Source organism: Grammomys surdaster, unplaced genomic scaffold (genome assembly GCF_004785775.1).
Source record: "Grammomys surdaster isolate TR1022 unplaced genomic scaffold, NIH_TR_1.0 259, whole genome shotgun sequence".
Lineage (NCBI taxonomy): Eukaryota > Metazoa > Chordata > Mammalia > Rodentia > Muridae > Grammomys > Grammomys surdaster.
In genome coordinates, this window is record NW_021604700.1 from 3,264,414 (window position 1) to 3,291,576 (window position 27,163).

At 41.8% G+C, this 27,163-nt stretch overlaps 2 protein-coding genes across 8 annotated transcripts in view; one reads left to right on the forward strand and one right to left on the reverse strand.

Annotated features, from left to right (window-relative positions):
* Positions 1-6,884, forward strand: part of Ncf2 (neutrophil cytosolic factor 2) — a 31,990-nt gene extending 25,106 nt beyond the window's left edge. Inside the window, exons 11-15 of the mRNA XM_028775743.1 lie at positions 862-884; positions 1,356-1,507; positions 1,678-1,789; positions 3,943-4,120; positions 6,610-6,884. Of these exons, the coding sequence (XP_028631576.1) occupies positions 862-884; positions 1,356-1,507; positions 1,678-1,789; positions 3,943-4,120; positions 6,610-6,722 (578 nt within the window). The 3' untranslated portion in view covers positions 6,723-6,884. The remainder of the gene's footprint in view (positions 1-861; positions 885-1,355; positions 1,508-1,677; positions 1,790-3,942; positions 4,121-6,609) is intronic.
* A 1,129-nt stretch (positions 6,885-8,013) lies between these two features.
* Positions 8,014-27,163, reverse strand: part of Smg7 (SMG7 nonsense mediated mRNA decay factor) — a 63,923-nt gene continuing 44,773 nt past the window's right edge. For 2 of the 7 annotated variants that reach the window (XM_028775737.1, XM_028775739.1), the window contains 12 exons: positions 25,742-25,812; positions 23,923-23,983; positions 20,478-20,597; positions 19,260-19,548; positions 16,705-16,849; positions 15,905-16,287; positions 14,830-15,201; positions 12,312-12,392; positions 11,825-11,984; positions 11,142-11,312; positions 10,876-11,021; positions 9,271-10,349 (listed from right to left, as the gene is read on the reverse strand). In XM_028775737.1, coding sequence (XP_028631570.1) covers positions 10,236-10,349; positions 10,876-11,021; positions 11,142-11,312; positions 11,825-11,984; positions 12,312-12,392; positions 14,830-15,201; positions 15,905-16,287; positions 16,705-16,849; positions 19,260-19,548; positions 20,478-20,597; positions 23,923-23,983; positions 25,742-25,812 — 2,113 coding nt within the window. In that variant the 3' untranslated portion in view covers positions 9,271-10,235. Of the gene's footprint in view, positions 10,350-10,875; positions 11,022-11,141; positions 11,313-11,824; positions 11,985-12,311; positions 12,393-14,043; positions 14,194-14,829; positions 15,202-15,904; positions 16,288-16,704; positions 16,850-19,121; positions 19,549-20,477; positions 20,598-23,922; positions 23,984-25,741; positions 25,813-27,163 lie in introns of all 7 variants that reach the window. The other 5 variants (XM_028775740.1, XM_028775742.1, XM_028775736.1 and 2 more) reach the window with 5 other exon arrangements.

A 27,163-nucleotide genomic window follows, 5' to 3' on the forward strand; every position in this document is an offset into this window, starting at 1 on the left:
AAGAGACACTTGTTGCACAATCCTGAGATTGCCTGAGTGCAATCACAAGAACCTGCATAAAGCAGGAACTGGAGATTCCACACCACAAAGAAGTTGTCCTCTGGCAGCTACGCATGTCAGGGCATGTGGCCTTGTTCACGTGCACACATTTGACATCATGTACTTGCCTTGTCTCCACGTTAGAGAACAATGATCGAGCCTACCTGGATAGAAGTCCCCTGTGAACAAGCATGGCTTCTGCCTAAGGAGGGTACTTCTCATCCAGACCATCTACCATGAACAGATATCACTTATTCCACACGCAAATGTCTCAGTGGCCCCATCCCGTGTCCCTCATAGTTTTTGTCTTCTTACCTTTTCTGTCTGGAGGTTCATGAAGGGACACACACTGGAAAGATTAGAATACCAGGTTCCTAGGCCTTTGATTGATGTTAGCAAAAGTCCCTAAGGGATTCTAATAACCAGCTGCGCAGAGGTTCTTACATCCTCAGTAGTAAACAGCCTCAGACTTCTCTTATATACATACCGCTGTGGTAACATATTGTGCATTTTAGACTACAAACATACACAAAACAACATGACCATGAAATGGTAATTGTTCTGGTGCTTCTGCCTGGGGCCTGGGATCACCGCATGTCTGTCTTCTCTCCATCTTGGAGCCTCCTGGCTTAACTGCCCTTTGGACCAGTCCCCATAGTGACCTACCTGCGGCTCCCTGGAAGCAGACACCAGCTCTGCTCTCATAGTTGTACTTTCTATGCTCTTCCAGATCCACCCTGGATGTTAAAGGGTAGGGAGATGGGCATTGTGGGTGGCAGGGGCCACTGTGAGTGTTCATTTACCATCTCCTTCTCCATTTAGGTCACAAGCAAAAAGAGCCCAAGGTAGGTTCTTCCTTCTGTTTCCAAGTAAAGAAGATGGGTGATCGTGGCTTGTCTAATGCGGGATATCTCTTAGTTTGTGGAATATCAATGAAAGGGGTTGAACCAGTTGCCACCTGCCACTCCATCTACAGACCAGGGACACCTACACATGTCATCCTAGCCCCTAGCTGAGTACATGGGTCAGTAGAAATCTCTGGCTCAGTGTGTTGGGCTGGAGCCCTTTGACGGCCTCTCAGGGAATGCAGAAACTGGCTATTTACTTATTTATTATTTATTTATTAATATACAGTTGTTTATTGATTTTTTACTTATTATTATTAACTGGTAAAGAGCAGTTGTTTGTTTATTAAACATCCCCCTTCCCCTGGAGCACTCCTGGTGCCTGTACACAAAGTGGTGGAAGACCGGGGTGGTCCAGGATGTTGCCAACAGCTTCAGCCACTAAGGTGTTCTTTCTTCGTCCTCCCTCAGGAAGTGAAGCTCAGTGTGCCCATGCCTTACACACTCAAGGTGCATTACAAATACACAGTCGTCATGGAGACGACGCCTGGCCTCCCCTACAGTCAGCTCCGGAACATGGTGTCTAAGAAGCTGGAGCTCTTGCCAGAATACACTAAACTGAGGTAAACCCCATGGAGCTGGCATCTGGGGATGCAGCAGGGATGGACGATGGGGTGGGGCGGAGCGGGGTGGGGCGGGGTGGGGGTGGGTCTTGCCTATGCAGAGGACTGGCCATGGGATGTTTTCTGTGTTGATGCTTTCTGCCTCGGTCCTTACCCACCATCCCTACCAGCTACCAGCGTCAGGACAGCCCCGAGCTTCTGCTCCTGTCAGAAGAAAGCATGGAGGATGCCTGGAGCCAAGTGAAAAACTATTGCCTGACTCTTTGGTGTGAGCATACAGTGGTGAGTGGAGGGAGCTGGGCACCTAAGGCCATTTCCAACATCTCCTGCGTGTCACACGTTGGCTCAGTGATGGGGACACAGTGGCTTACAGGCTCATCAAGTTACAGCAGGGAGAAGGCTTCAGATGAGTGGGGCCCAGAAGTGCATGGCAAGCCTCAAGCTGCCTCCACTAGATGGACTGGGTCAAGGATCATGGCCATCACTTGCAACAAGGACAGGCCTGAAGCTACAGCTAAGCTGCGCTCATAGCTCTTCTTCACCTCAGGTTCCCATGAGGAACATCTGAGGATGATCAGAGACAGCAAGCATTTCTTTCACAAAGGAGTATTAGCCTCTCCCGCAGAGCTGGCATCTACTGAGAATGCTCATGGTTAGACCCTGAGCCAAGTGCACTCTGTGAAGGAATTCTTAGAAAGCCCCCAGTGCTCCTATACATGTTGGTATATTACATGTTGTAACTTAGAAAATAAGGGAAAGGTCATGTGACCTGACCAAGTCACCAGAGCCACTCGGGGCGGAGTGCCTGGCTCTATCACCATGCTGTAGTGACAAGGCCAAGCTGTCTTACTAGCTGTGAAGTCTAGATAGGTCTCACTGGATTCATAGGAGTCAGGAGAAAAGTTAGAGGCTAGAAGGGACAACGGAGGCAACAGTGGTGAGCGAAGAGTTGAACTTTGTCCCTTAGTTTCCAGAGAGAAGTTGCCATTTCTCAATCTGTCCCACTACAGTGACTCCATTTGCTTTCTGTCAGCCTATAAAGTGGATTTTGATGCCACTTCTTTCGATTGTTAAATAAGTGTATGCTGTGTGGGTAACTTCAATTTCCTCTGTTGGGGGACATTCGTCTAGAAAGGATTTCACTCTAAACGTGAGTGCTTTCACTCAGAATGTCCTTGTGAATTATTCCTTCAATGAGGCCGGTCTATGTTCACCTCTATGTACCGATCTCTCCCACCCCCAAACTCCCAACGCAAGTCTTTAGAACGCCGTCCGGGCTCATCATTGCTGATGTCCTCTGCCACTGTTGCCCACAGAGGCTGTTACGTGTTCTCATCCACTAATTAGGAGAAGCAAAGCAAATTGCCATTTGCTGTGTGTCCGCCTAGTGCAGCAACATGTAGACACCAGCAGCCAGATTCCAGTACTGCCATGTTCCCTGAACAAACAGGTTCAGAGACACTACACAGCTACTCAGGAACCCACAGCTCGTAAATGGGAGCAGGTATAAAAATCTAGGATCCTTGGACTGGGCTATAGAGATGGCTCAGCAGTTAATCCATTGGTTGCTCTTCCAGAGGACCCAGGTTCGATTCCTGGCACTCACATGGCAGCACTAGGCATGCACGTGGTGCACAGACATACATGAAAACAAAACACATAAAATAGAAAACAAAACCCAAACTAGGTCAAGCTAAATCAAACCAGTGTAGATTTGGTGGGGATATTTCCACCTCATTGGACCACCTTAAAGAACAGCTAGGCATGGTACCATACATCGGTAAACTCATAACTTAGAGGCTAAAACAAGAATTATGACTTCCAGGCAACCCTGAGCTACCGAAACAAGGCTCCTGTCCCAAAATATTTTTAAAAGTCATCATTCTGAAGCTTTAGAGAGTATCAGAACCAAGAGTATCAGAACCTAGAGCTGGCTCTTAGGAATGCTATCTTAGTAGGTTTGAGATAGATTCTTAATGTTTGTGCCAGGGAAAAGGGGTGAATTCAATGCTTAGTTAAGGACAGCAGAATGACCAGCAGGAAAAGCCATTTGCTGCCTGGCCTGATGACTTGAGCCTGGAATCTACACAGAAGAGAAGTGATTTGCCCAAGTTGTCCTCTCATCTTCCCCACCCCCTGAAATATGATAAAAAAAAAAACTAGCTGAATTTATACCACAGATTGCTATTTACTTGTGGCTCAAATTATTTTCCAATCTGAGAAGAACAATGCCTACTCTACCCTGGGACTGTTGTAAGGTTTATTATGTAAGGCAATTTAGGGCTACATAGGGTTCTGCACCCAACCATTCAGTACTCATAGACTGTGTTAGGCCCATAAGGAGGTACTGAGTGAGCATCATCGGCTTCCATTAGTGGTTTTCAGTATTTGCTGGCTACGAATTAGCAAATTTAATAGGCCCCTTACCATTTCAGGGTGATCAAGGTCTTGTAGATGAACCCAAGGAAAGGAAAAACTCTGATGCCAATAAGCAGACAACAGAGCCTCAGCCTAAGGAGGGAACCCAGGTGGTAGCAATCTTCAGTTATGAGGCTGCCCAGCCAGAAGACCTGGAGTTTATGGAAGGAGATGTAATCCTGGTACTATCCCATGGTAAGTGCTACTCCAAGGCCACAGAACCAGACTCACAAATGTATCAGCAAAACCAAAGTCAAGGGCAGACAAAGGAAAACATCAACTCTTAGCCGATAGCTTCAACTGACTTCCTAGCTTCTGGTAAGAGGAAGCAAAACAAGTGTGTGGCTTTCTCCTGTTACTTTACTAGGCACAAAATGACAACATACTGACTATTCCAGAATGTAACTGGCTGGAATTAGTTAGCCTCTGCTAGAAACCATCAAGTACTTTCCAGAGAGAAGAGGAGGCCCATTCCGCTGTAGAGGCAGCCAATTGTCAGTGACTTACCTGACTATCCGGAACCTAGGGATTATACGGTGACATGGGCAGGAAGTGTAACAGTGTTGGTGTTAGCATGCATGTGAAAATCTGGGTGTGGCCACATTCATACCTCTAACTCCAGTGCTATGGGAGCAGAGACAGGTGGCTTGGTGGCGCTTGCTGGACCTCGGTTCCAGATTTAGTGAGAGTCCATTTTAAAGGAACAACGGATAGAGTGGGACACTCAACTTTTTCTGACCCTTGTGTGTGCAGAAGCTTATGCAACACACACACACACACACACAGACACCCTCACACAAAAGTGAAGCAGTAACTGAAGAAGTCTTCAGTGATTCTCATAATGAAGAATCATTATGCCTAGGCATCCTTTGAAGGGTTAAGCTTCTTGGCCCTTCTTCCCGAGTCTGGGTCAGATGCACTTCTCAGCAGTTCCTAGGGCACACTGGTCTAATTACTATCAGGAAGCACTGCTGTGATTCAGTCGAGCCGTTTCTCTGTTCACAAAGCCTGAGCATCACTAATGAAAAGTAGCATACTGCTGATTAGAATAGTAAATCTAAGACTGAGAGATCTGAAGCTTACCTGGACAGAGCATATGAAGAAGAAAAGTTTTCTTTCAAAGGAGACTGGAAAATCAATTAAGGACTGGACTTAAGGACGTGGCACCACTGTGTAACATCCAACGTTGGTGTGTGTGGTAGTAGTGTCAGGGGCAAAATAACAGAGAACACACGAGAAAAACCTTTCGTAGACACTGTATCCTATGACTCATGGAAGTCTCTGGTTTAAGCTGGGAAGTGGGCCCCTGTAGTGGAACTCAAGATAACAATGGGAGACAGATTTCAGCATACCTGGAGCTGGGAGTAAGTTCAACTGCTCCCAGCAGTGATGGATGGCTTGGTTTGTTTCATTTATAAAGTATTTCCTAAACTTTAACATGCTTGTGACTTGCTGGTATTCTCTGCAGGTGGACATTGGCTAAGATATGTTCTTAAAACCCAGGCAAAGATGATGCTTCTAACCCATACCCATCCGTAAATAGGAAGGGTGAAGGTAGTGGTTTACACTTCAGTATCCAGAGAGAAGCTGGGGAAAACTAATGCCCAGTCACACTCCCACACTATTGATTTTTGTTTGTTTTTTGTTTTTTTTTTCCGAGGCAGGGTTTCTCTGTGTAGTCCTGGCTGTCCTGGAACTCACTCTGTAGACCAGGCTGGCCTCGAACTCAGAAATCCGCCTGCCTCTGCCTCCCAAGTGCTGGGATTAAAGGCGTGCGCCACCACCGCCCGGCTCTGATTTTTGTTTTTATTTTTTAAGACAGGGACTCATTATGTAGCCTTGGCTGACCTGGAACTTAAGAAATCTCCCAGCTTCTATTTTCCAAGAGCTGGCCCTGCCCTTCTGAAGGTAGGATCTAGGCAAGAAGGTTCTAATACCCAAAGACAACTTCTGAATGCCTCTGTGATCTGTCTAGATAATATAATGAACGTATATGATCCAATTCGATGAATGTATCTGTATATCCCTGTCCTTAGTAAAAATGGAAACAGTAAGTTGTAACTGAGTTACTTTGAGGCTCGAGTATTTAGTCACAGTGCCTGTATTTTATAAAAAGCCTAAAATAAAGGACTATTATAATGCTTATTTTACAAACACACTAAACCCATCACTAGCTCCAATTTTTAAGGCCTTGAATCTTATTAGGGCACTCACCAACATGCCCTTTCATGTTATCAAAGTGGACTCCAGAAAAGCTCAGATAAAATTGTTTCTTAAGGCCGGGTGGTGGTGGCACACGCCTATAATCCTAGCACTTGGGAGGCAGAGGCAGGCAGATTTCTGAGTTCGAGACCAGCCCGGTCTACCGAGTGAGTTCCACGACAGCCAGGGCTACACAGAGAAACCCTGTCTCGAAAAACCACACAAAATAAAAAAAAATCTGACCTGATTCATGTTCAGTCTTATTTATGGTAATTCCTACATTTTACTGTGTATTTACCACATCTACAACAGAACCCCATTAAGGTGGTAAAAGCTAATGTTCACTTTAATCTCAAATTACTTTCCAGTTATTTTGTCACCACAAATGAGAACAAGGAATGGCTAACAGGGTCTATGGACCACTCATGATGGTACAATCTTTCCTATTTTTAGTAATCAGTGTATATTTTGCTTTTTATCAGTGAATGAAGAATGGCTGGAAGGGGAGTGTAAAGGGAAAGTTGGCATTTTCCCTAAAGCTTTTGTTGAAGGATGTGCAGCCAAGAATTTGAAAGGCACTCCCAGAGAAGCCTAGGATGCGCTACAATCTACGGAGCTGGAGAAAAGGGTGGGTTTGGTTTTGTTTTTTTTTTGTAAGATTTATCCATCTTTGCTGTGTGCTATACAAACATACCAGTTTGAAAATGCAGACTAACATTTCCCTATTAAAACTGAACCTGACACATGGTAATGACAATTCAGAAGATTTCCTTACGGATGGAGAAGGGGGAGATGAATTTTCTGGAAGGGACATGACGTGTTTTTTTGTTTGTTTGTTTGGGGGGGAACGCGGTGCTGTGCTGGCTATGTGAATGTACTTCAGAATTCCCCAGAGCTGCACACCAATGGGTATACCTTTCTGCTATGAAAAATAGGACACCCAGTGTCCAAGCCCAACAGCTAAGTGGAAAAAATATTCTTCCTTTATTAATAGGTTGGGTTCCAGAAGCTTAAAGCAAATTAACATGTAATCCTGAAGGCATACAGACAACTCATTAAAAAAAAAAAAAAAAAGGCAGACTGAATGAGGTTCCTATGAAGTACAACATCCAGTCCCATGGAGAATGAAACTCTTTGATAGCCCTTTATGCCTTCTCAGATGGACATTTATTATTTAGAATTCCATAGTAAACATAAACCACTAACAATTGGGTTGATGAAAGGCTGCGTTCAAAGGGAGCTCTTTACAGTCTGGGGCTTTACAAGTGTTATTCAAGACTAATGCACATGACAGGACCCATGCCATTTTGGTGACCCTTCAGGTTAACTGGGAACAAGGATCCCTGAGCACTACAGCTAGGGACCTTACTGCCCTGCCACTCTTAGCAGCACATGTATGGTTTTGTTCTTTCCCAAATTTGTGTAAGTGCAAGTGAAAAGCAGATGGGATGTGACTCTTACATGGAATCAGAATCTAGATGAGAAGCCAGGCAGTGTGAGGCCCTGGTCTTCAGCACTGTTGAAGTTGCCTTTGGAAACTTTGGACAAACAGGAAGAGAAACAAACCACCTCAAGGATAATAGTTGGCTTTTTAATCAGATTCAGTGAATTTTATAGTCCAGAAGCTAACTATCTCTGAATTGCCTCCTGATGAGCTACAAAATGAACTGTTCTAGCCTTTACAGCCCTATGACAGCCTATGTCCCTATGACAGCCATTTATAACTAGCATTTCTACAATAAGCACTGGATGCTAAGCAAAACTCATCCTCAAGTCTACCCCGCTGTGGCCGTCGTTGTTCCTTCCTGACAAGTGAGCAGATGAAGTTCTAAGCTGTATTTTTACTTCTGTATTCTTTACAGTAGAATAAATACTCTACACACAGATCTGGTTGGAGAGAACACGGTTTAATTAAAGGCAAAGCTGATTTCAGCAGCTGCAGATCTTGCACAGACAGACAGACAGACAGGGGAAAAAAAACCAACCCCAAATCAAATCAAATCAAAACAAAACAAAACATGAAAGTTTATTACACAAAACCAGTTGATGAAGATTCTCCTCCCCTTCTTCGTTACCCCACAGTGAGGATGGCAAGGCGAGGAACCCCACCGAGAGTCATAAACATTCCAAACACCAAATTCTCATGCAGACTGGGGCTATAGATGGGAAGTGGGCACTACAGGGAGGGAGCTGGTAAACCTGTTGGCTGGTCTAAGGTGCAAGAATCAGTGACATTTCCAACATCGGAATGTTGCAGCTGTCTGAATGCAGAGCTTACATACACAAACTGGGTGAAGGTAGCAGGGAAGGAACAGGAAGAGGACAAAGATGGACACAGGGAGGGACTGGAGCAGTACAGACAGTTTCTTTTGCCATTGAGTGAAGGGTTTCACTTTCAGACCTTTCAAAAACAAAACAAACAAAATAAAAAAAAAATCCAAATACCATATCAAACTAAAAGAGCCTGGGGCTTCAAGCACTCTTTCTGAAGAGCCATGAGCAATACCTTACCCCATCTCATTGCAGGGATGCCCAGACCCCACTGACACCTGGGGCTCCTGGATGTGCTTTGCTCTACAGCTGTCTTTCAGCTAAGCTCCACACTAATTCCCACACTTAGCCTTTGCCCTCTGGGAGAGTAGACAGCTATATGTGGGGACACACACATACGCACGCGCACACACACATCTCCCAGAAAATAATCCTTACCCTAGCACAGCAATTGGACATTTAGATTCTTTCCATAATTTCCCATTAAAATATTACTTTTCCAGGAAATGACTAACAGAAATGCTGTCCATCCTTCTGTTCCTACACAGAACATTTTCAGTCCTCTTTCCTCCTAATAAATATCAAATAAAGAGTTTATTCCTTTCTCTTGCCCTCTCCAAAGTGGCGTCTGTTGTGTTTTCTTCTGTGCACAGTGTGCATCTGTCCCCGTGGCCTTCCACTTCATCCTTAAGGTGAAGGCCAGGAGCCTAGGACTGGGCAGGGCCTGGCTCCTCTGCAGCGATGCTCGCACTACCGCTTCCTTCCTCTTCAGACCAGCTTTTGGGCCCCAAGTGCTGGCCCCATGCTGCTGTTTCTTGGCGAGATGTTGTACATGGTAGGGAAAAACAATGACTACGGTACAGCATATGGCTAAAGGGGTGGAGACTGGTGCAAGAGGCTAGGAAGCAGGATGGGGACACAAAAACCAACTCAACAAAAAGAACCACACTGAAAGCATCCACCTACTAAAATGGGTTCCAGGCCATGAATGGACTAGCCTGCCTTCTGAGACTGCTTGCTACGCTACTGCAAAGTGTAGGAATCAACAACATTAATTTGAAATCGTACAGCAGCCATCTGCTGGTCTAGCCCAGCAGCACCACCCACACTGCATCCTCGATTGGGGCTCGAGCACCTACAGAGTGAAGGGCATTTCCTGCTGGAGTTTCCAGGCTGGAGGAAGGCCTCTACCAGAACCTTCTAAGAGGCCTTGTGCTCTCCCTTATGGAACACTCCCACTGGCTTAAGAGGTCAGTTCCCTGTCCTGTCACCACCGACCTCTCACAGGAGCAGCAAACGGGACTGTCTTTGCTCCACACTGACTAGAAATTCGCCTGTGTATGGAAGAATTCAGTGTGATATTTTGCTACTGAGAGTAATAATAAAAGATGTTTAAGAATAATTTCAACTACATCCTCAGTCAGCAAAGCACTCATAATGGATTCCTATTTTATTCCCCAAAGAGGAAAAAAGGACTGAGAAGTTCCTATTGGCTTCTCCCATCTGCCTTCCCTTCTCAGCTTCCACTTCCCACGTGTTGGGGACATGCGCGGTGGAGAAGGTGAGAGGCGTGCTATCAGTAACCGAGTGGGACAAACAGCAGCTCCTCTCTCCCTCCGGAAAGCCCCGGGGGAACGAGAGTTCCTGATGGTTTTTTCTTTTTGTTGCACTGCGAACATTTCGTGCACACTCAGCGGGCTGGTGGAACACTTACACCCTCTCGACAGCAAGAAACAGACAAGAGGGCTGCCACCTGCAGGGACTGTGTGGGCCAGTCCTGCAAACCCAACATGCCATGGTTTATGGAGCCTTCATTCCCTGGGTCGCTACTGTGGCCTCAGTGTGGAGGGTTCATGGCACCTTGTCCCCGCTGCTGTTTCTGCTTCTGCTGCATTAACAACTGCTCGAGAGCGGAGGGTCCAGGATGCATCATGGAACTGGACCAGATAGACTGAAAAACAGCCCCAAAACTTGTCAGCAGAGGGCAAATGCTTTGGCTGTCTAAAAGGGATTTAACTCTCAGCCACCCATAAAGACAAATATGTCCCTTTAAATAGATCCTAAATGCCAATCAACTCAGCTCTAAAAAGTCATGAAACTCTCAAGGCTAGTTAGTTCTTAACTAAGATAATTTTAACACTGTGAAGAGTGAAATTACAGTATTTTAACCCCAAGCCAGGGTCATTCCTCCTACTCTGACCACTCTTTATTTGAGATTACATGCACCAACATGTCCAAGGGAAACTGTTTTAAGTCAAGTCTTTACTAAAGCTTGTATGGCAGGACAGAGTAAGTTTAATATAAGGTTTTAGGCAAACAAAACACAATTACATATTCTTAATTAGTCAAATAAGGCTAAACTCAAACTTATCAGCATTTACCATTAGGGTGAAACTAAGCCCTTTAACATTTGCACACTCTCCCATGGATGAATGCAGAGCCGATGCTGCGGCAGGAGCCTCGTGACGCCCACTCACCTTTAGGCTCTCCATGAGGACAGCAGAGGAATCCTCCATGGAGGGGCCGTGGCCTGTCCAGGTGCCACTTGGAGCGCTAGCCTGACGCCAACTGCTCTCAGATGACGACGCTGCTGAGAGATAATCAACGCCAAAACCACCCATGGCTGAGAGAGAACAATAGGCAAGAATACAAAATGTTTTCTAAGTGGCAAATGTCAAACTTCAGGCAAAATCAGAGCAAGTCATTCCCCTTCACCTGGTAGATAAAGAAATGTGGATCTCACCTGGTTTATCAGTTTTCCACCTATCTGCAGGACGCCTATCCCTGTTATCTGGAGTCCCAATGGGTCCAAAATTAGAGAATGGAGCAGAATTATGGTTATGTGTTGGAGGAGAACTGGGCAGGCTGCTTGGATTAGAGGAGTGAGGAGACTGGCTGGCTGGTGTTGAATGATCTGTTGAGTAAGAGCAACGTAAGAACATAAATAGGGGCTTCTCACACCAAACCAAGAACTGACATTTTCTTCAGATGTGGTAGTCAAAACTTGAGTGAAAGCATTGTAATAAGGTTTTGGAGAAAAGGCCAAATAAAGGCCAGGAAGCAGTCTGTCTGATCACTGTTGTGTCTGACTGTATCTTGGATCCTAAGAATTACTATAAATTAAGACTATAAAAATGAAATAAAAGGGAGCAGGAGAGATGGTTTTTCAGTTAAGAGTATTAGACTTGATTCCTAGCACCCACATGGCAACTCAAAACCACCTATAACTTCAATTCCAGGGGCTCCAACACTCTCTTTCTGGCCCCCACTGGCACACGGTCATACACATAAAATAAAGAGTCCCCAAAACAGTTTTAAAATGAGAAGCAATATATAAACCTCCTACGTATAGAATCTGACTAATGTCTAGTCAATATGGATGTATAGGAAAGGCAAATTTTATAATCTAAGGACTAGAGTTAATACCTGAACTGGCAGGAAGTGACGGAGACCACGGGGTCCCTTCAAAAAGGGAGTACAGTGATGTTTCCTGGGAGGCGACCGAGGAGTTCAGCTCTGCCTTGGAGCTGGTTGTCAGGTTTTTCCCATATACTTCATTGAACACACTGCTGTTTGGATATCTTTCCTGAAAAGATTAAATTAACAACCCAGAAAAAGAGATCTAAGAAAGTCATGTTCATAGATGTTCAGCAGACCTATAAAGTTCTTAGTAAGACTTGCAATGACTTTAACTTCTTTCACTTTCGTTTTCTAGTCTTTCTTTCACTCTGCATTTTGCTCTATGTAAACTATCTTATGTGAGGCCATAAAAAGTCAACCAAGCTCTAAGAAATTCAGTATTGATGAGAAATTTAAAAGGCTCAAACTTGTATACAGGTCACTAGTCTAACAGTAATCAGAGACAAATCAGTCTACAATACAAACATAAAATGAAATTCTTAACCTTGCTTACCTGGTTGACAGAGAACCCAGTAAGGGACAGGAAAGAAGATGAATGTGACATGAGCTCGGAAGGCTTCTCCAGTAAGGATTTCTTCAGTCCGAGGTAGAGGGAGGAAAAAAAGGTGATTTCTTCTATTTTCAAGTTAAAGAGGAACACTTAAGCATATGTCTATGTGTCCCACAGTAGAGGACTTAGGAAAGGTTAATAATAAGTTCACTCTGTCAATACCATGACACCAGCTAAGTGCCAGTTGTCACAGGTGAATCAGAACCTTCTTTTCTGTGTTTGTCTGGTCCAGTGCAGAAATGCTGACAGGAACCAGGACTGTTTTTTAGATACGAGCCTCAGGGATTCCCTTACAAAAGATGAATTATTCTGGCAGATTTTACTCTCTAAAATGTTAAAACAATATTGACCTTAAAAGGCTTTCAAATCCATTTTGATAGCTGGTTTTGCTTCCATGTTTTCTAAAGCAGCTGCCTTTGTGACATACTAAGTTGAGTTTCTATTTAATGGCCCTAAGAAAGTTATTGAGGGTGGAGTCAGGGGAGAGAAAGCTGGATCTAATGCTTCCTGTTAATAGACAACAGTTTAATAACTTGCTGAACATCCACCATATGTAAAGCATTTTCACACACTGTCATTGTACTTAACATTGTCAACTATGTTAAGTACAAGAAAGGCTATTTTTTTTAAACTGTTTTTTTTTTTTTTTTAAGGCAAGCAAAAACCAGAGACACTGTGAAAAGGTCCCATTTATTTCTGTTCCACAAGCACCAGTCCCATGCAAATGGGCAGGAGTTAATGGCCAAGGACACGAAGGCCCATCTGCAGTAGGAGCCATTCCAGCTGAGCTGCTGTAGCCCCTATCTATGCTTCCGCCCTCAGGGAAGCCTTTAACTGCCCAGACAAACTCATGGACTAGGAATGGCAGCTATCTCTTCTGACTCTCCGATAAATGGATTATTGCCCTATATTTATAGGAAAGAAAAAGCTAGAAAGAAAAACTCAAAAATCCTTTCAAGTTGTTTTAAAATGTGTGTGTGGGGGGGGAGGGAAGAAGAGGCTTCATTATGTTCATACCCCAAACCCTCAGTTAAAATGATGTAAACACTACCGAGTATACAGAATGATGTTCTGCAGCCTGGGTTCTAGAAGACTGGTTTCAAACAGATATCAGTAACCAATTCTTTCATTTTATTCTATATTATACTGACTATTTATATTCATAGCCACTCATTTATAGTCTTTAACCCTTTTTCTAGACAGTTTCTCCATTTTTACCCAATTTGTTTTACAATTCCAACTCTGAATTTAGACCAGGCCTCTTTTATGCTTCTGTGAGCCAAACAATTCAATTAATCAATTCTAAAACTTCTATATACATTTTATATACACTTAAGAGTTTAAAAAAACCTCAAAATCCTTAAATAATGTATTATACAATATCTGAAATTTGAGTCTAGGTGTACATACTGCCTAAAAAGGAAGTGAATTTGCCAGCATCACATAGAGTATGGGCAGACCATCACAAGTCACTTTCTGACTAACTCATATCCAGGCTATGACTCTATAATTTGAGGGAACTAGAGCTAGTACTAACTGGCAATACTGAAATAAACTTCATATTCCTATACAGAGGAAAGCCCCAGAAAGAAGATCTCACCTATCCAAGTATTCTAAAAACCTCAGAAAAGAAGCTGTGGTTAGAGCAAGAAACAGAACTATGTCAAATACATACAAAGAGGCTTCGTCCAGGGAGAGAGGCGAGAGGACCCAGCAGAGCTGGGTAAAGATCAGGAGGGTTAGAAAAGATCAGCTCTTCCTCTTCCTCCAAGGCAGCCAGACTCTTTAACAGGTCCGGAGGAAGCAGAGGGGAGCTCTTGGGGTCCTAGTGACAGAAAGGATCACTGTGAGATGCAATTAGGGACAAAAGCACGTAAGAATAGTAGTGTGATTGATTAGTCAGATAACATGGCTGAGATGTAGCACACAGAGGAAAAGGCTAAATTACAAACGAAAGATGGTGAGGCCAACAGTGAAGGAAGACAGAGACACAAGACAGAGCAGGACACAGCGGTAATGCAGCTAGAGAGAAATTAACACAGACAGCAGCCCTTCCAGTGTATGCACCTGCTTCTCTTGCATAAAGAGAAAGAAGATAACTGACTTTGTTCCACTTAATTTGTTTAAATATCCATGAGACCTATTTTTAAATTTAGATGACTCAACCCAACTAAGGAGCTCTTCTCAGAATTCTCTTATCACAATGCCATTAGATAATTTTTCTGCCAGACCAGTACAATTCAGTAATACAGTTCAGCTACTGAACTCTTCTCCAAACTAAGCACATGATTTAAGAGGCCAAGTCGTATACCATGAATAGTCTTTATAATGTTTACTTCTCATAAATATGTATCCATTTTTTATGTATCAACTTAAAAAGCTGTGTGTATCTGAGACATTCTCAAGTTATACAACCCCAGGCCGATCTCCACAGAACCTGGTGATGGAAACAGTCACATACCTCAAATGGCATCCTGGGCCCAGGATCCTGTTCTGGACGGAAGACTCCAGGTGACCGTTTGCTCCTGCGGTCCATATTTGGTTGCTGAGCCATTACTGCTCTGTTATCAGCCATGCTGTAGGAAGAGTCCCAGTAGAACTCTGGGACCTTGACTTCTGAGGGATTATGGTTATATGGCTCCATGGGGAAAGGCTTCATCTTTTTCTCTAGAGGCTGCTGCTGTATTACAGGAGGTTGCAGTGACGGCTCAAACAGTTTTATAGGGTCTTGGGTCTGAAGGTAGTAGGGTTGTTTCACAGGCATAATTTTCCCTAGTGGGCTTTGAACCTGAGGGGGATTCCACAGCTGTTTGGAGGCATCTGCCTGTTGATACTAAAAAAGAGGAGCCTGTCAACAAGATGAAGATAAACTGCAATCTCATTGACAGTTGATACTCTAGGCAAAAACGGAGCTCCCTTACTTCTTCAGAGATTTTGAGAAGACAAGGACTTTGAATTCCCATCTTTCTTCAATTAAATTACTTAAAAAGTTTAATGAATGTGCACATCAGACAGATGCTCCCCCTTCTGTTTTGCTGGTAAGGCAACTGAGTTCTGTCCCCAGAACCCATGCAAAAGTGCTGGTCATGATGGCACATGCTTATACACTCGGTGGAGACAGGAAGATCTAGGGCCAGGTAGCCTAGCCTAATTGGTGAGCTATAGCAAATGAGACCCTGTCTGAAAGGAGATGGAGGCATTTTTAAGGAGGATGCTATCTTCCAGCTTTTAAGGAGGATGCTATCTTCCAGCTTCCACACTAAAGCACAAAACACACGTACACATACACTTACCCACAAACCTGCACATGTATACACATTAAGAAAGTAAGATTTACAGAAAAATCTTTAATAGAGCTAGCAATTAAGTAGCATGGACATAGGATCTACCATATCACCATTTGCAAATAAAGCAAGAGGGCAAACATTTAACCTTCCTAACAACACAAACTTAAGTAGCATTTATTTATTAATGTTCAAACATGGAATTATCTCAGCATTCCTTGCCATTTTAGTTGACAGTACACTGTTGCCTACCTGCTGGAATCCAGAGTGGTGAGGCGGGCTTTTCCCCAAAGCTGGCATGACTTTTGTAGGGGATTGTTGTTGCTGAGCTAGAGCTTGAACCTGCAATTGGCTTGTAGACTGTGCTGTTGGCTGAGCTGGTAAAGATGTAAGGGGTGGCTGGGAAGGTGGCTGTGACTGTTGAGGTCCCTGGTTCATTGGCCCTGGTCCAGAGGGCCGTTGCTGGCTGTAAGGAATGTGGGACTGTTTCCCAGCTTGCACCTGGTTTCCTGCTGGAGAGTGAGCTGTAGACTGAAGAAAGGTTCCTGGGACAGAAACACCAGCTGGGAAGGTGTAACCTGAGCCCATAGAAAATGCCACAGGAGGGGGGATAACATATGTTGGGGGCGGGAACCCTTCAAAACAGAAGAACATAGCTTTAGTTCTAAAGAAACTTGACAAAAGAAAGCTGCAAAATTTGAGAAGAGGGTGCTTCTTACATATTATAAAAGCAACAATGCAGGTCTTTAACATGACATTAAGAAACACAAACTATTGGTTTCTTTTCCTCTAACATAAAGTAATCACTCTCCTAAAGATACTTTCATGTTTTAATGACATCATGGAGGAATCTTCATAGTAACTGACCAGCACAAATCTGTTAACTACATAGAAATGACTCAACCACAGTCCCTTAACCATTCGGGAAGCTGAACTTTTTTTCCCTTTGTAGTTCAGCTTAGTAACACTGCCCTAAGAATACAAACTATCCAGTGACTGACTGAACAGAAAGTCCCACACTAAAGGAATCAAGCAGAAGAATGTGTATTTACCTGGTCTGCTGGGAAGAGGAGGGAAGGCTCCAGGGTGATGGATTGGGATGAACTGAGAATTATTCGTTTGACTTGAAGTTTGAGTGACAGGAGTTTTCCTGGCTTCAGACACTGGAGTCTTTCTTAGCTCTGTCTGAGATTTTACCTACAATCAACAGAACCAAAACTAACCATAAAAACCTGGTACCCACATATTAGAAAAAAGTACCTTCTCTAAGAAAAATATTTAAAACCTTACTATATTTATATACGTTAATAGAAGAAAATTAAAATAAACTACTAGTAAAAGAAACAAAGGTTTTCATTTACTAACACAATTATTTTGTTTTTTTGTTTTTTGTTTTTGTTTGTTTGTTTCTTGAGATAGGGGTTCTCTGTGTAGCCCTGGCTGTTCTGGAACTCACTCTGTAGACCAGGCTGGCCTCGAACTCAGAAATCCGCCTGCCTCTAAGTGCTGGGATTAAAGGCCTGGGCCACCACTGCCAGGCTTTGTTTTGGTTTCTTATAATCACAGAAAAATAAGGAAAAGGAATGTAGAAATCATTTGTTGTACAAGTGAGATATCTCATACCCACAGGCTGAAAGACTAGCCGACTCAGCTAGGGCTCTTGATGCTCAATTCTGATTTAATGAAAACTTATCTCATAGGTGACATATCATGGCTCCTGGTTTAATTTTAACTAGGCAGCACTTCTTAAGGCTCTTTAAATAAATGTAAGAACACTTTCAGCAGCAACAAACAGGCTTAAAGTTCTAAATATCAAGTTAACAAGGAGGTGCCACGGGCAGTCCTCAAGGCTGAGCAAAAGGCAAGAAAACAGGTACAGAAAAAAAGCATGATAATCATATGTCTGCAAACTGTCATTCTGTATTGTTGAGAGGTCCTGCTATGTAGCCTAGGCGAGCCTCAAATGTGTTGCAATCCTCCTGCCTGTCTTCTAAATGCTGGGATTACAGGAATGTACTGCCTGCCACACCTGTATGTCAGATTTACTTTTGTTATCTACCAGTAGATTTGAGAAGGACTGAGGACAGAAAAGGAGATTTTTATTATCAGTGTGGGCCTTACTGGGAGGCCATTACAGAGGATAGACAGAAGATGCTAGACTTAGTCCTCAAACATGGGTCTACTTATTTGGTGGGGTTTTGTTTTTTGTTTCCTTTGCCTTTTCTTCTCTTCAGGCCATTTCCTATGTGTGTGTAGTTTAGAGGATGGCTCAGTTAGTAAAATGCCTGTACACGAGGAGAATGAGAATTCAATCTCCAAACCCAGCAAAAATATCAGCTGCAGCCCTTACAGTCCCAGTGCTGGCGAGGAGTCAGGAAGAAGGCTCGATGGCTAGCTAGTCTAGCTTAACTGCTGAGCTCTAAGTCAATGAGAGACCCTGTCTCAAAGAAAGCAGACGGCCTTCCTGAGGATGACACCTAAGGTTGTTCTCTCACCTTCATATATATGTATGTACACAAGTGTACCGGCAAAACACACGACAAATTAAAAAAGAGGGAAACCACATTTTGTTGCCACCCCCCCCCATTCTATCAAGCGGGGCACTCTTGCTGATAAGCAGCCTACTGCAATAGAGGTCCACAAGACACACAGCTACATTTGCCACACAATCAGCTAACAAATCACACAGCTTCTTACACAGTCACCAAAATATTAATGGTATTAATAAAAATCAAGATCCTTTGTATTACATGAAATGAACAACAGTATCCCTTTTAGAAAGGTATAAAAAGGGTTATAAGTAGCTGGGAAGTGCTTTTCTCAAACAAGATTTAAGGTCTTTTTTACCAATTTTTGAACCAGGATACTACTGTATAACACCACTGGCTCAAAATATTATGTCAAGAAAAGGTGCTTCATTTTTCTCAAAAAGTTAAGTTTTACTTTGTACAGTGAACCTTGTTTGTTTTTGAGTTAGGGTCATTATGTAGCCCTGGCTAGTCTGGAACTTAGTATATAAAATCAGGCTGGTCTCTTACTTCAAAGACCCACATGCCTCTGCCTCTTGAGTGCTGGGTTTAAAGGTGTATATTATTACCACACACAGCCTGCAATAACTCGGGGGGGGGGGGAGGGGCACGCAGAAAGCTCCAATATACTTTTAATTCTACTGGATGCTATGAAACCCCAAAACTCTTCTGTAATATTAATTGGTAATTATACTTTCCAAAGAAAAATACAACCCCATGTGGAACACTTAGTTAAGGAGAACGTCACTGACACAGGTACTCCTTCAAACGATAAAGTCACCATCTACCACGGCTTTGTCTACACATACCTTCCTATAGGTTAAAAAAAATGCACTTAAACTTCAGAATGGCTAATGTTCTGGTTTTTATGAACAAATCGAGAAACCTTGCCGTTTGTGTGAGCCTTCCTCTCCCTGCTTTATAGTTCAAATACAGCTTACCTGCACTGCCACACTCTGCTTTCCTGTTTCCTGCAACTTTCCTAAGGTGCATTTCTTGGTCTCAGCTCTCCTCTTGCTGCTGTCCTTCTGTCCGTCATCCTGAGTTACAGTTACTCCTTTGCTACAGTCCCTTCTCACCTCTTTGGGAGGAAAGCTTCTTCCTTGGTCTCTGTTCACTTCTCGTGGCTTAATGTTCTCTTTGAAGGTGACCACTGGTTTCTCTCCTGAGTCACAGCTGTTGCTTGGATTTCGGCCTGTAGACAGCACTGATTTCAGTCCTGGGCTCCCATCTGTAGCTAGTGACTCTATCACAGATGTTTCTTGTAGGTTGAGGTTCTCTTTGGCTTCACTGGGGTCTTCTAGTATTAATTCTGGGATTTCTGTGATAAATAACAATTTCCCTACCTCATTTTCACACTGAATCAGCCTAAAAAAGCAAGAATAAGTTCATATATAAAAAACATAAACTACAAAAACCAGTAACTCAATTGTGTGGATTGTGTGTAACTTCAATGATTATTTTTAGACAACAAACAAACAAACAGACAAAATCACCAAGGAAAGAGACTATAATGATAACAGATTCAGTTAGCATGAACAGTATTCCTCAGTAACTGAGACTCTTGTGAGTGTTATTTCACATCACCACATCACACTCAGTCTCCTATCTTTCCTCTTCTAGTAACTGTGGTCACACTTACTGAGCATGATTTAAGACACTAACCTGTTCTTGACATAGCCTATAAGGGAGCTATATATACTTATAGATAAAAGTGAAGCCCAGAAATGGTATGATAAGCATGCAAGCATTCAAGTGCACAGAGCATGGCAGGAGTTTAAATACAAACATTAAGAAGTAATAGTAGCTGACTGACTCTGAACAGGATATGTCCCATCAGGAAGATGCCAGGTTTGCAGAAAAGATCCAAGCTAGAAACAACACGAACCTAACCGACTCCAAAACTTGTGTTCTTCTCACTACACTAGCAACCTCATCTGCTTTGTCTTTAACTAGTGCTAGAAGCACGGTCTTGCTCTGTCCTGACTGAAACTGACCAGCACATCCTTGCCACACAAATCACTCACTGGACCCAACAATGTCCAATCCAATTCAAATAATACAGATGTTTACAAACTGGAACAGCTCATGATAAATAAGAAAAGCAAGATTAACTCTTCTTCTCATAGACAACAGGAGAAGAGAGACTAAATACACTTGCGATCTCCCAACAAGGTATGCTACCAATACTTAGTTCATCACAGTTTTATAACAAAGTCTAAGACATACATGAGGTACACATGTGTGTGACAAATAAAGGGATCAGAGAGGAGTGCAGGAGTAGGCCATGGGCATACCGTGGCTGGTTATCAGCAATCCATTTCCCTATGGAGATCAAACGCTGCTGTCGTATTCGTCGTTGTTGACCCTCTTTGTCTCCTGTAATACCCTGATGGCCTTTGGAAAAATCCAAGTTCCTAAAAATAACATAGCACATCATAACAGATTAAATACTGAAGAAAATTTCCAGGAAACCAAATGTAAATACATCAAGATGTTTCCCACACAGGCTATAGACTACAAGTGATCAACTGTATTTGCTTGAATTTGTATTCCCAAATATAAGAAACAAAGCAGGAAATAAAATCAAGGTTCATTATATTAATGTAATATTTTACTTTCTAGGTAATAAGTCAAATAATCCATAGGTTTTGTTATTGAAGATTCTGCTTGTTTGGAGTCCTAAGATTGACTCCATGTCTTTGTCCATGCCAGGAAAAAGCTCTATCATTGTATGAAACCCCAAATAGCCGTTTTCTAAATACTTTGACTAATTAAAAAAAAAATCATTATATGCAGGCGGTGGTGATGCATGCCTTTAATACCAGCACTTGGGAGGCAGAGGCAGGTGGGTGTCTGTGAACTTGAGGTCAGTTTCAGTCTGGTCTACCAAGTAGTTCTAGGACAGCCAAGGCTACAAAAATAAACACTGTCTCAGACAACTAAGAGTCTCTGATACACATTTCTTCATCTGTTATTTTTTTATGTGCATGAAGTGTTTTGCTATATACACACACACACACACACACACACACACACACAAGTATGCCTGAAACCCATGAGGCCAGAAGAGGGCATTGGATTCCCTTGAACTGAAGTTTCAGGTGCTTTTGAGTTGCCATGTGAGTACTGGGAATCAAACCTAGGCCCCTTGCAAGAGCAAAAAAGTGTTAGCTAGCCATCTCTCTATCTCTAGGCTCCTGAGGTACCTATTACAAAAACTATCATTGTACTTTTTGTTCTCTAAATCAGAAAAGTGTACAATTGTTATAAAGTATATGGACAGAGAGTAACCCAATATGCAAAGGGGTTCCTGAGATCTCCCGTCATTAATTTTAAAAGATAAAGAGAAGTCAGGGGTGATGATGTATGCCTGTAATTCTGACATTTCGGAGTTGGGAGGCAGGACAGCAGGTTTCAGGACACCCTGGGCTTTTCATAATGAAATCACGCATATCTCCAATCCAAAATGTCACTGAACAAGTTAGGCTTAAGAACACAAAGATAAGTGAAAAACAGTTCCCATCTTGAGATAAAGTAGTTAAAATTAAACCCAGTAACCTTATAATAAAACCACATAAAAAAAAAAAAAGTGAAAGAACTGAATTCCTTCCAAAAAACTATGGGAAGATTTCTGAGTGACACTGGAGCTGGAGCTTATCAGGAGAACAGCTACTGACCAAGACAGTAGGGAGAAGGCCAAGAAGCAGATGGTATCTCTAGTGTAGAAGAAGCTCTAGTGTAGCATGAACAAAGTATACAAAGAAAAATACAGAGCTATTCAGAAGGACACAGTGAGTGCACAGTAAATATAAGTAATGGGGATGGGGGAAAGAGGAGGCAGAAGTAGAGCTAAAGGGATGGTGTGAGCGGGTGAGTGAGAGCTGACGTGTGAGGAGGCACTGAGAGGTGGACAGTTTTCAAACTTGGACGTCAAGCTAAAGGAGATCCAGAATAACGATCGATACGTAAACTTGAGTTTTGATTTTGTCATGAGACACTGTCAGTAGTCACTTGAGAATGCTGAATATTAGAGGCATTTTGGTAATAGAATTATAACCCTTGATGAGAAAAAGAAAACAAAACACAATGGGTTTTCTAATTTCTGAATTGGTAAATAAAGTGTGTCAATGGACCTTATGCTACAAGAACTAAAAAAGATAAAATAATTTTTAAAAATGCTTAAATGAATAAAGCAGGAATGATAACCTGTTACAAAGATGTTAAACAGTATTTGTGACTAAACTGTTTTTGTCTTTGCTTTAATTTTTTAGAAGTTAAATCTTAGGATTATATTTTCAGGATTAAACCTTCACAGACTGTTTGTGTAGCAGTTTAAAGTAGCTAACAAAAAAAATAAATTCATAGCTTTTGTAAGAACAGAGCCATTAGAATTTGGTGACTAAGACAACAAGGTTAGTTTTAAGTATCAGCAGGTTGAGAAATGAGTCAGTAAACTGCTCCTAGGAAAATCTGTGGTGTGGAGAAATGCACAGCAACAGAGAAAGACAGAAACTGATTGTGAATTTTATTTTATAGAATAAACAACAACAACAACAAAAACATGTTCGTAGGCTAAAGGAAGATAGCTATTTGGGAAGAAATGGGGGAAAAAACCCAGTGGGAGATACACTGTGAAGCAGAGTAAAAGGTGGGGATAGGATAGCAAAGGTAGAGGAGAGAACAAGACAGAAGTAGACCAAATGGCAGGGTGGAAAGAGACAAGTGGGAGTGGGGGGACTGCAGAAGGGGGTTACTTTGCCTCCTTGCTGATTTTTTTTTTTAATTTCTTGTAAAATTGGTGTGTGTAACGTAGAAGGAAACATGCGCAAACTCACATGGAGAGGAACTATGGATGTCTTTATCACTCTTGGCCTTATTCCCTTGAGACATGGTCTCTCACTGAACCTGTTTTCTTTCTTTCTTTCTCTCTTTCTTTCTTTCTTTCCTTCCTTCTTTCTTTCTTTCTTTCCTTCCTTCCTTCTTTCTCTCTCTCTTTTTCTTTCTTTCTTTCTTCTTTCTTTCTCTCTTTTTCTCTTTCTCTCTTTCTTTCTTTCCAGCTACACACTGGAGTACAGTATGCTTGGCTTTTATGTGGATGATGGGATCCACACTCATGCTTGTACAAGAATTCTAACCCACTGAGCCACACTCACTGCCCTGTCACTACTACTGATATGCAAAAACATATAGTCAACTTTACTTAAAAATAAAGTAGCCTGGTAAAGTGGCTCAAACCTTTTAATTTCAGTACTCAGGAAACACAGGCAGGTGGGATTCTGAGTCTGAGGCCAGCCAGGTCTACAAAGTTAGTTCTATGATAGTCCGGGCAACATAGTGAGACCCTGACTCAAAATATAAGAATGAACATGCATGGCTGAAAGGTTCCCTTTTAAGACAACCCTTAATTTTAAGGGAAGTAAAAAAGTAGAATTTGTGAAGCATCACCTAGGAGAACAATTTTATTTTTCATCTCTTTATTCTGTATTTCTTTGAAATATTTCACATTGATCGCACCACCTACCCACATACACAAACCATGCCCATATCCCACTTCCTTGACCCCCATACCTACCTACCTACCTACCTACCTACCTACCTACCAACCAACCAACCAACCAACCAACCAACCAACAAATGTTAAAGAAAAGATGACACAGTTGGGACAAATCAAAGACTCCTCTACAGGTAGGCCAGATTTCTACAAATTTTAACACTGGAAAACACTTCAAAACTACTTACCTGAAAGAAGGTCTTAAAGCCAAGAATCCTTGTAATTCAAACTCCTCTGGAAGTGGTGTGGCTAAAGAAAGGAAGATGCCAAAATTTGCAAATATTTCAATTAAAATCTTATTATTTTTTAAGATATTAAAAAAGTGAATAAATAAAAGGTATGTGAAGAATGTTTCATGTCCATTTTCTGCTCTCCAGTGTCAGCACCTTATAAAGATAAGTAAGTTATCCAAGGAAATGCAGACTGTCACCTCTGAGCCCTAGATATCCCTAACATTCAATACCAAACACTCAAGTTGCTGGGCACAAAGAACTTCCTCATCTGTTCTCTCAAGAATTTACAATTTTAGTTAGGTGGGGCAATACCTTTAATCCCAGCACTCAGGAGGCAGAGGCAGGTGGATCCCTAAATTCAAGGCCAGCCTGGTTTACAGGCTGGTTTCAGGACAGCTATGTCTATACAAACCAATCAAAAACAGAATCTAGAGCTTCATTATCAAATCTAGTAAGCCCAATGTTTAGGTTACATGTGACGTAAGTTATCCAGCAACAACAGTAATATCAGTGAGAGCGTACGAGAAATAATCTTGGGCATTATTCCAAACATTCCAAATCAGACCCAGTAACTCATTGCAAATTACTAATGATGAAAGAAGGGAAAAGCTCCATGCTGCTTAGTATAGCACTATTTATGAAGAAAATTTAAATTATGAAAGTGTGTACTTGTACACATGTATGTTTGTGTGCCAGGACAGCCTCAGGTGTGTCATCCTTAGGAATGTAGTCCACCTCCTCTGAGAAAAGGTTTCTTATTGGCCTGGAACTATCCAATTAGGCTAGACTGGTGGGCAAGAGAGAGCCCTGGAATCCTCTTGTTTCTGGCTTGCCAGTAGAGGGATTCCAGGTATGAAGGAAATTATTTACACAGATTCTAGGTATTGAATTTAGGTCCTCATGATTGAAAAGTGAAGCATTTTACTGACTTATCTTCTCAGGGCCTTGATAAGAAAATTGTCAAGGACAGGATAATAGACTATGACACATATATGAAGTAAAATATTACGAAGTCAGTAAAAACTGGTTAGCAGCAAATGAAAATGTTAACATTACACTGCTAAATTTAAAAGCATGTCTGAAGTGGTACATGACTCCTATGTCTGTACACAGGAGAATGTCTAGATTATGCACTATGAATATAAAATATAATGCTATGGGAAATCTATTGGCAAAGTCTGTCTTTTATGCCTTATGTACTAAATTCTCTGTGATGTGTAGATATCTGCCAGACTGGTGTTCACATCATTTCCTTAAAACAAAACAAAACAAAACAACACAAAACAAAACTAGTGGGGCTGGGGAGAGAGCTCAGAAGTTAAAGAGTACTCCATGAACCCAAATTTGGTTTCTAGCACCCACTCCCAACTGTCTGTAATTCTAGTTCCAAGGAATTCAAGCCCCTGTTCTGTCACCATGGACACTAGGAAAATACATGGTATGAATATGAGGCAAAATATTCATACACGTAAAATATATAAACCTAAAACCAACCAAACAAAACTCCCAAACAGCTAGTAATGATGAAGAGACGGGGAAGAAAATGGGCAGAAATTAAAGGTCATGAATGTCTACTCTAATGAGTATCCAAGGAGACTTTAGGAAAATTACCCACATGTAGTCACTTCATCAGTACCAGAAGTCAGAGCCTCTCTGAAACATCAAACTTAAAGTAAAACAAACAAGCCTCACCAAAAGCCCAATTTCGTTGGTTTTCAACCTCCCATTACTGATAGAGTAAGAGAAGACAATACACAGTTTAGGCATCTCTTACCATTAGTACTTGAGAGATCATCTTCACGGGGATGGAAACTATTTAGAAGAGAAATTAGCCAGGGCCAAATGCTGTAAATTAAAGAAAATTTCAGATTTTATTCTTATACAAGAAAACTTAGAATACTGATAAATTACAAAAATGGCATCTCTATGGACTCCACTCTTTACTCACTGTCCCACTACTCTGACATCTTAAAGGCTATGAAAAACCCCAATAGACATTTTCAAAACTACATAGGCAAAAACATATGTGAGAGATGCACTACTGTATACTATTTCCCAATGCTCGTTTAATGGGTGGAAAATAATTTGTCAAAGATTGAATAGAAACACTCTTCAGCTAGTGATAAAGAATGGCTAAAATAAATTCAAATTTCTGTTCAAAGTGACTCTTTTGTTAGGGCCCAAGTACACATGGCTACAATCTCCTTGTCTACTACATGTGCAACAGAAAGGATCCCTGCAGAAACAAAAGCAGCAGACAAGGCTTGCCCCCAAGACTTAATAATAATAAATAAATAATAAATTAAGGAAATAATAATAAATAATTTAAATAATAAATTAACTCTTGCCCCACTAAACCCCTGTAAGCCAACAGAAAACAAAGAGTCCATAGTTTAGAGTTCCTGACAATTTATTAAATAAAACACAAGTTTGACTTTTAAGAGTACACATAAGCAAAAATTTATACCAAAAAAGCAAGCAGTACCTAAAACCCTGTACTAGCATTGCCCACATTAAAAAGGAGACAGACACTATCCTATGCTACACTCCTAAATCACATGCATAACTCTGTTAAAAATGAAGGTTCTTGTATTTAGGGAGGAGGAGAAGAATTCTAATGAGGTCTCATTATTTATTAATTAGATAGTCCCTTGTTGGTGTGTACATCCCAGGTCATAGTAGAAACTTCAGAGTTAAAACAACTACTAAGATATGCAGGGGAGGAACTTTGCCACTGTAGTCTTTTGGAAACATTTCTACAATCAAAAGTACACTGAAAATGTAATTCATCACTAAAATCAAAGGTTCTTAAGAACTGTTTATACTGTCTTGAGCAAGGTAAGAATTATTTTCAGTCACCTATGGTTAAATAAAATAAAAATAAGCCAGGCAGTGGTGGTGCACGCATTTAATCCCAGCACTTGGGAGGCAGAGGCAGGCGGATTTCTGAGTTCGAGGCCAGCGTGGTCTACAGAGTGAGTTCCAGAACAGCCAGGGCTACACAGAGAAACCCTGTCTCAAAGGAAAAAAAAAAAATTAAGTTTGTCTCTGTAAGCTATCTCTGGGCCACCCTTTTCTGTTTTGTTTAAATAATAAACTTCCATTTTCTATACACAAATTGATTCTGCCTTGCAATTATACTTAATATTTATTTATTTATTTATTTATTTATTTATTTATTTATTTATTTATTTAT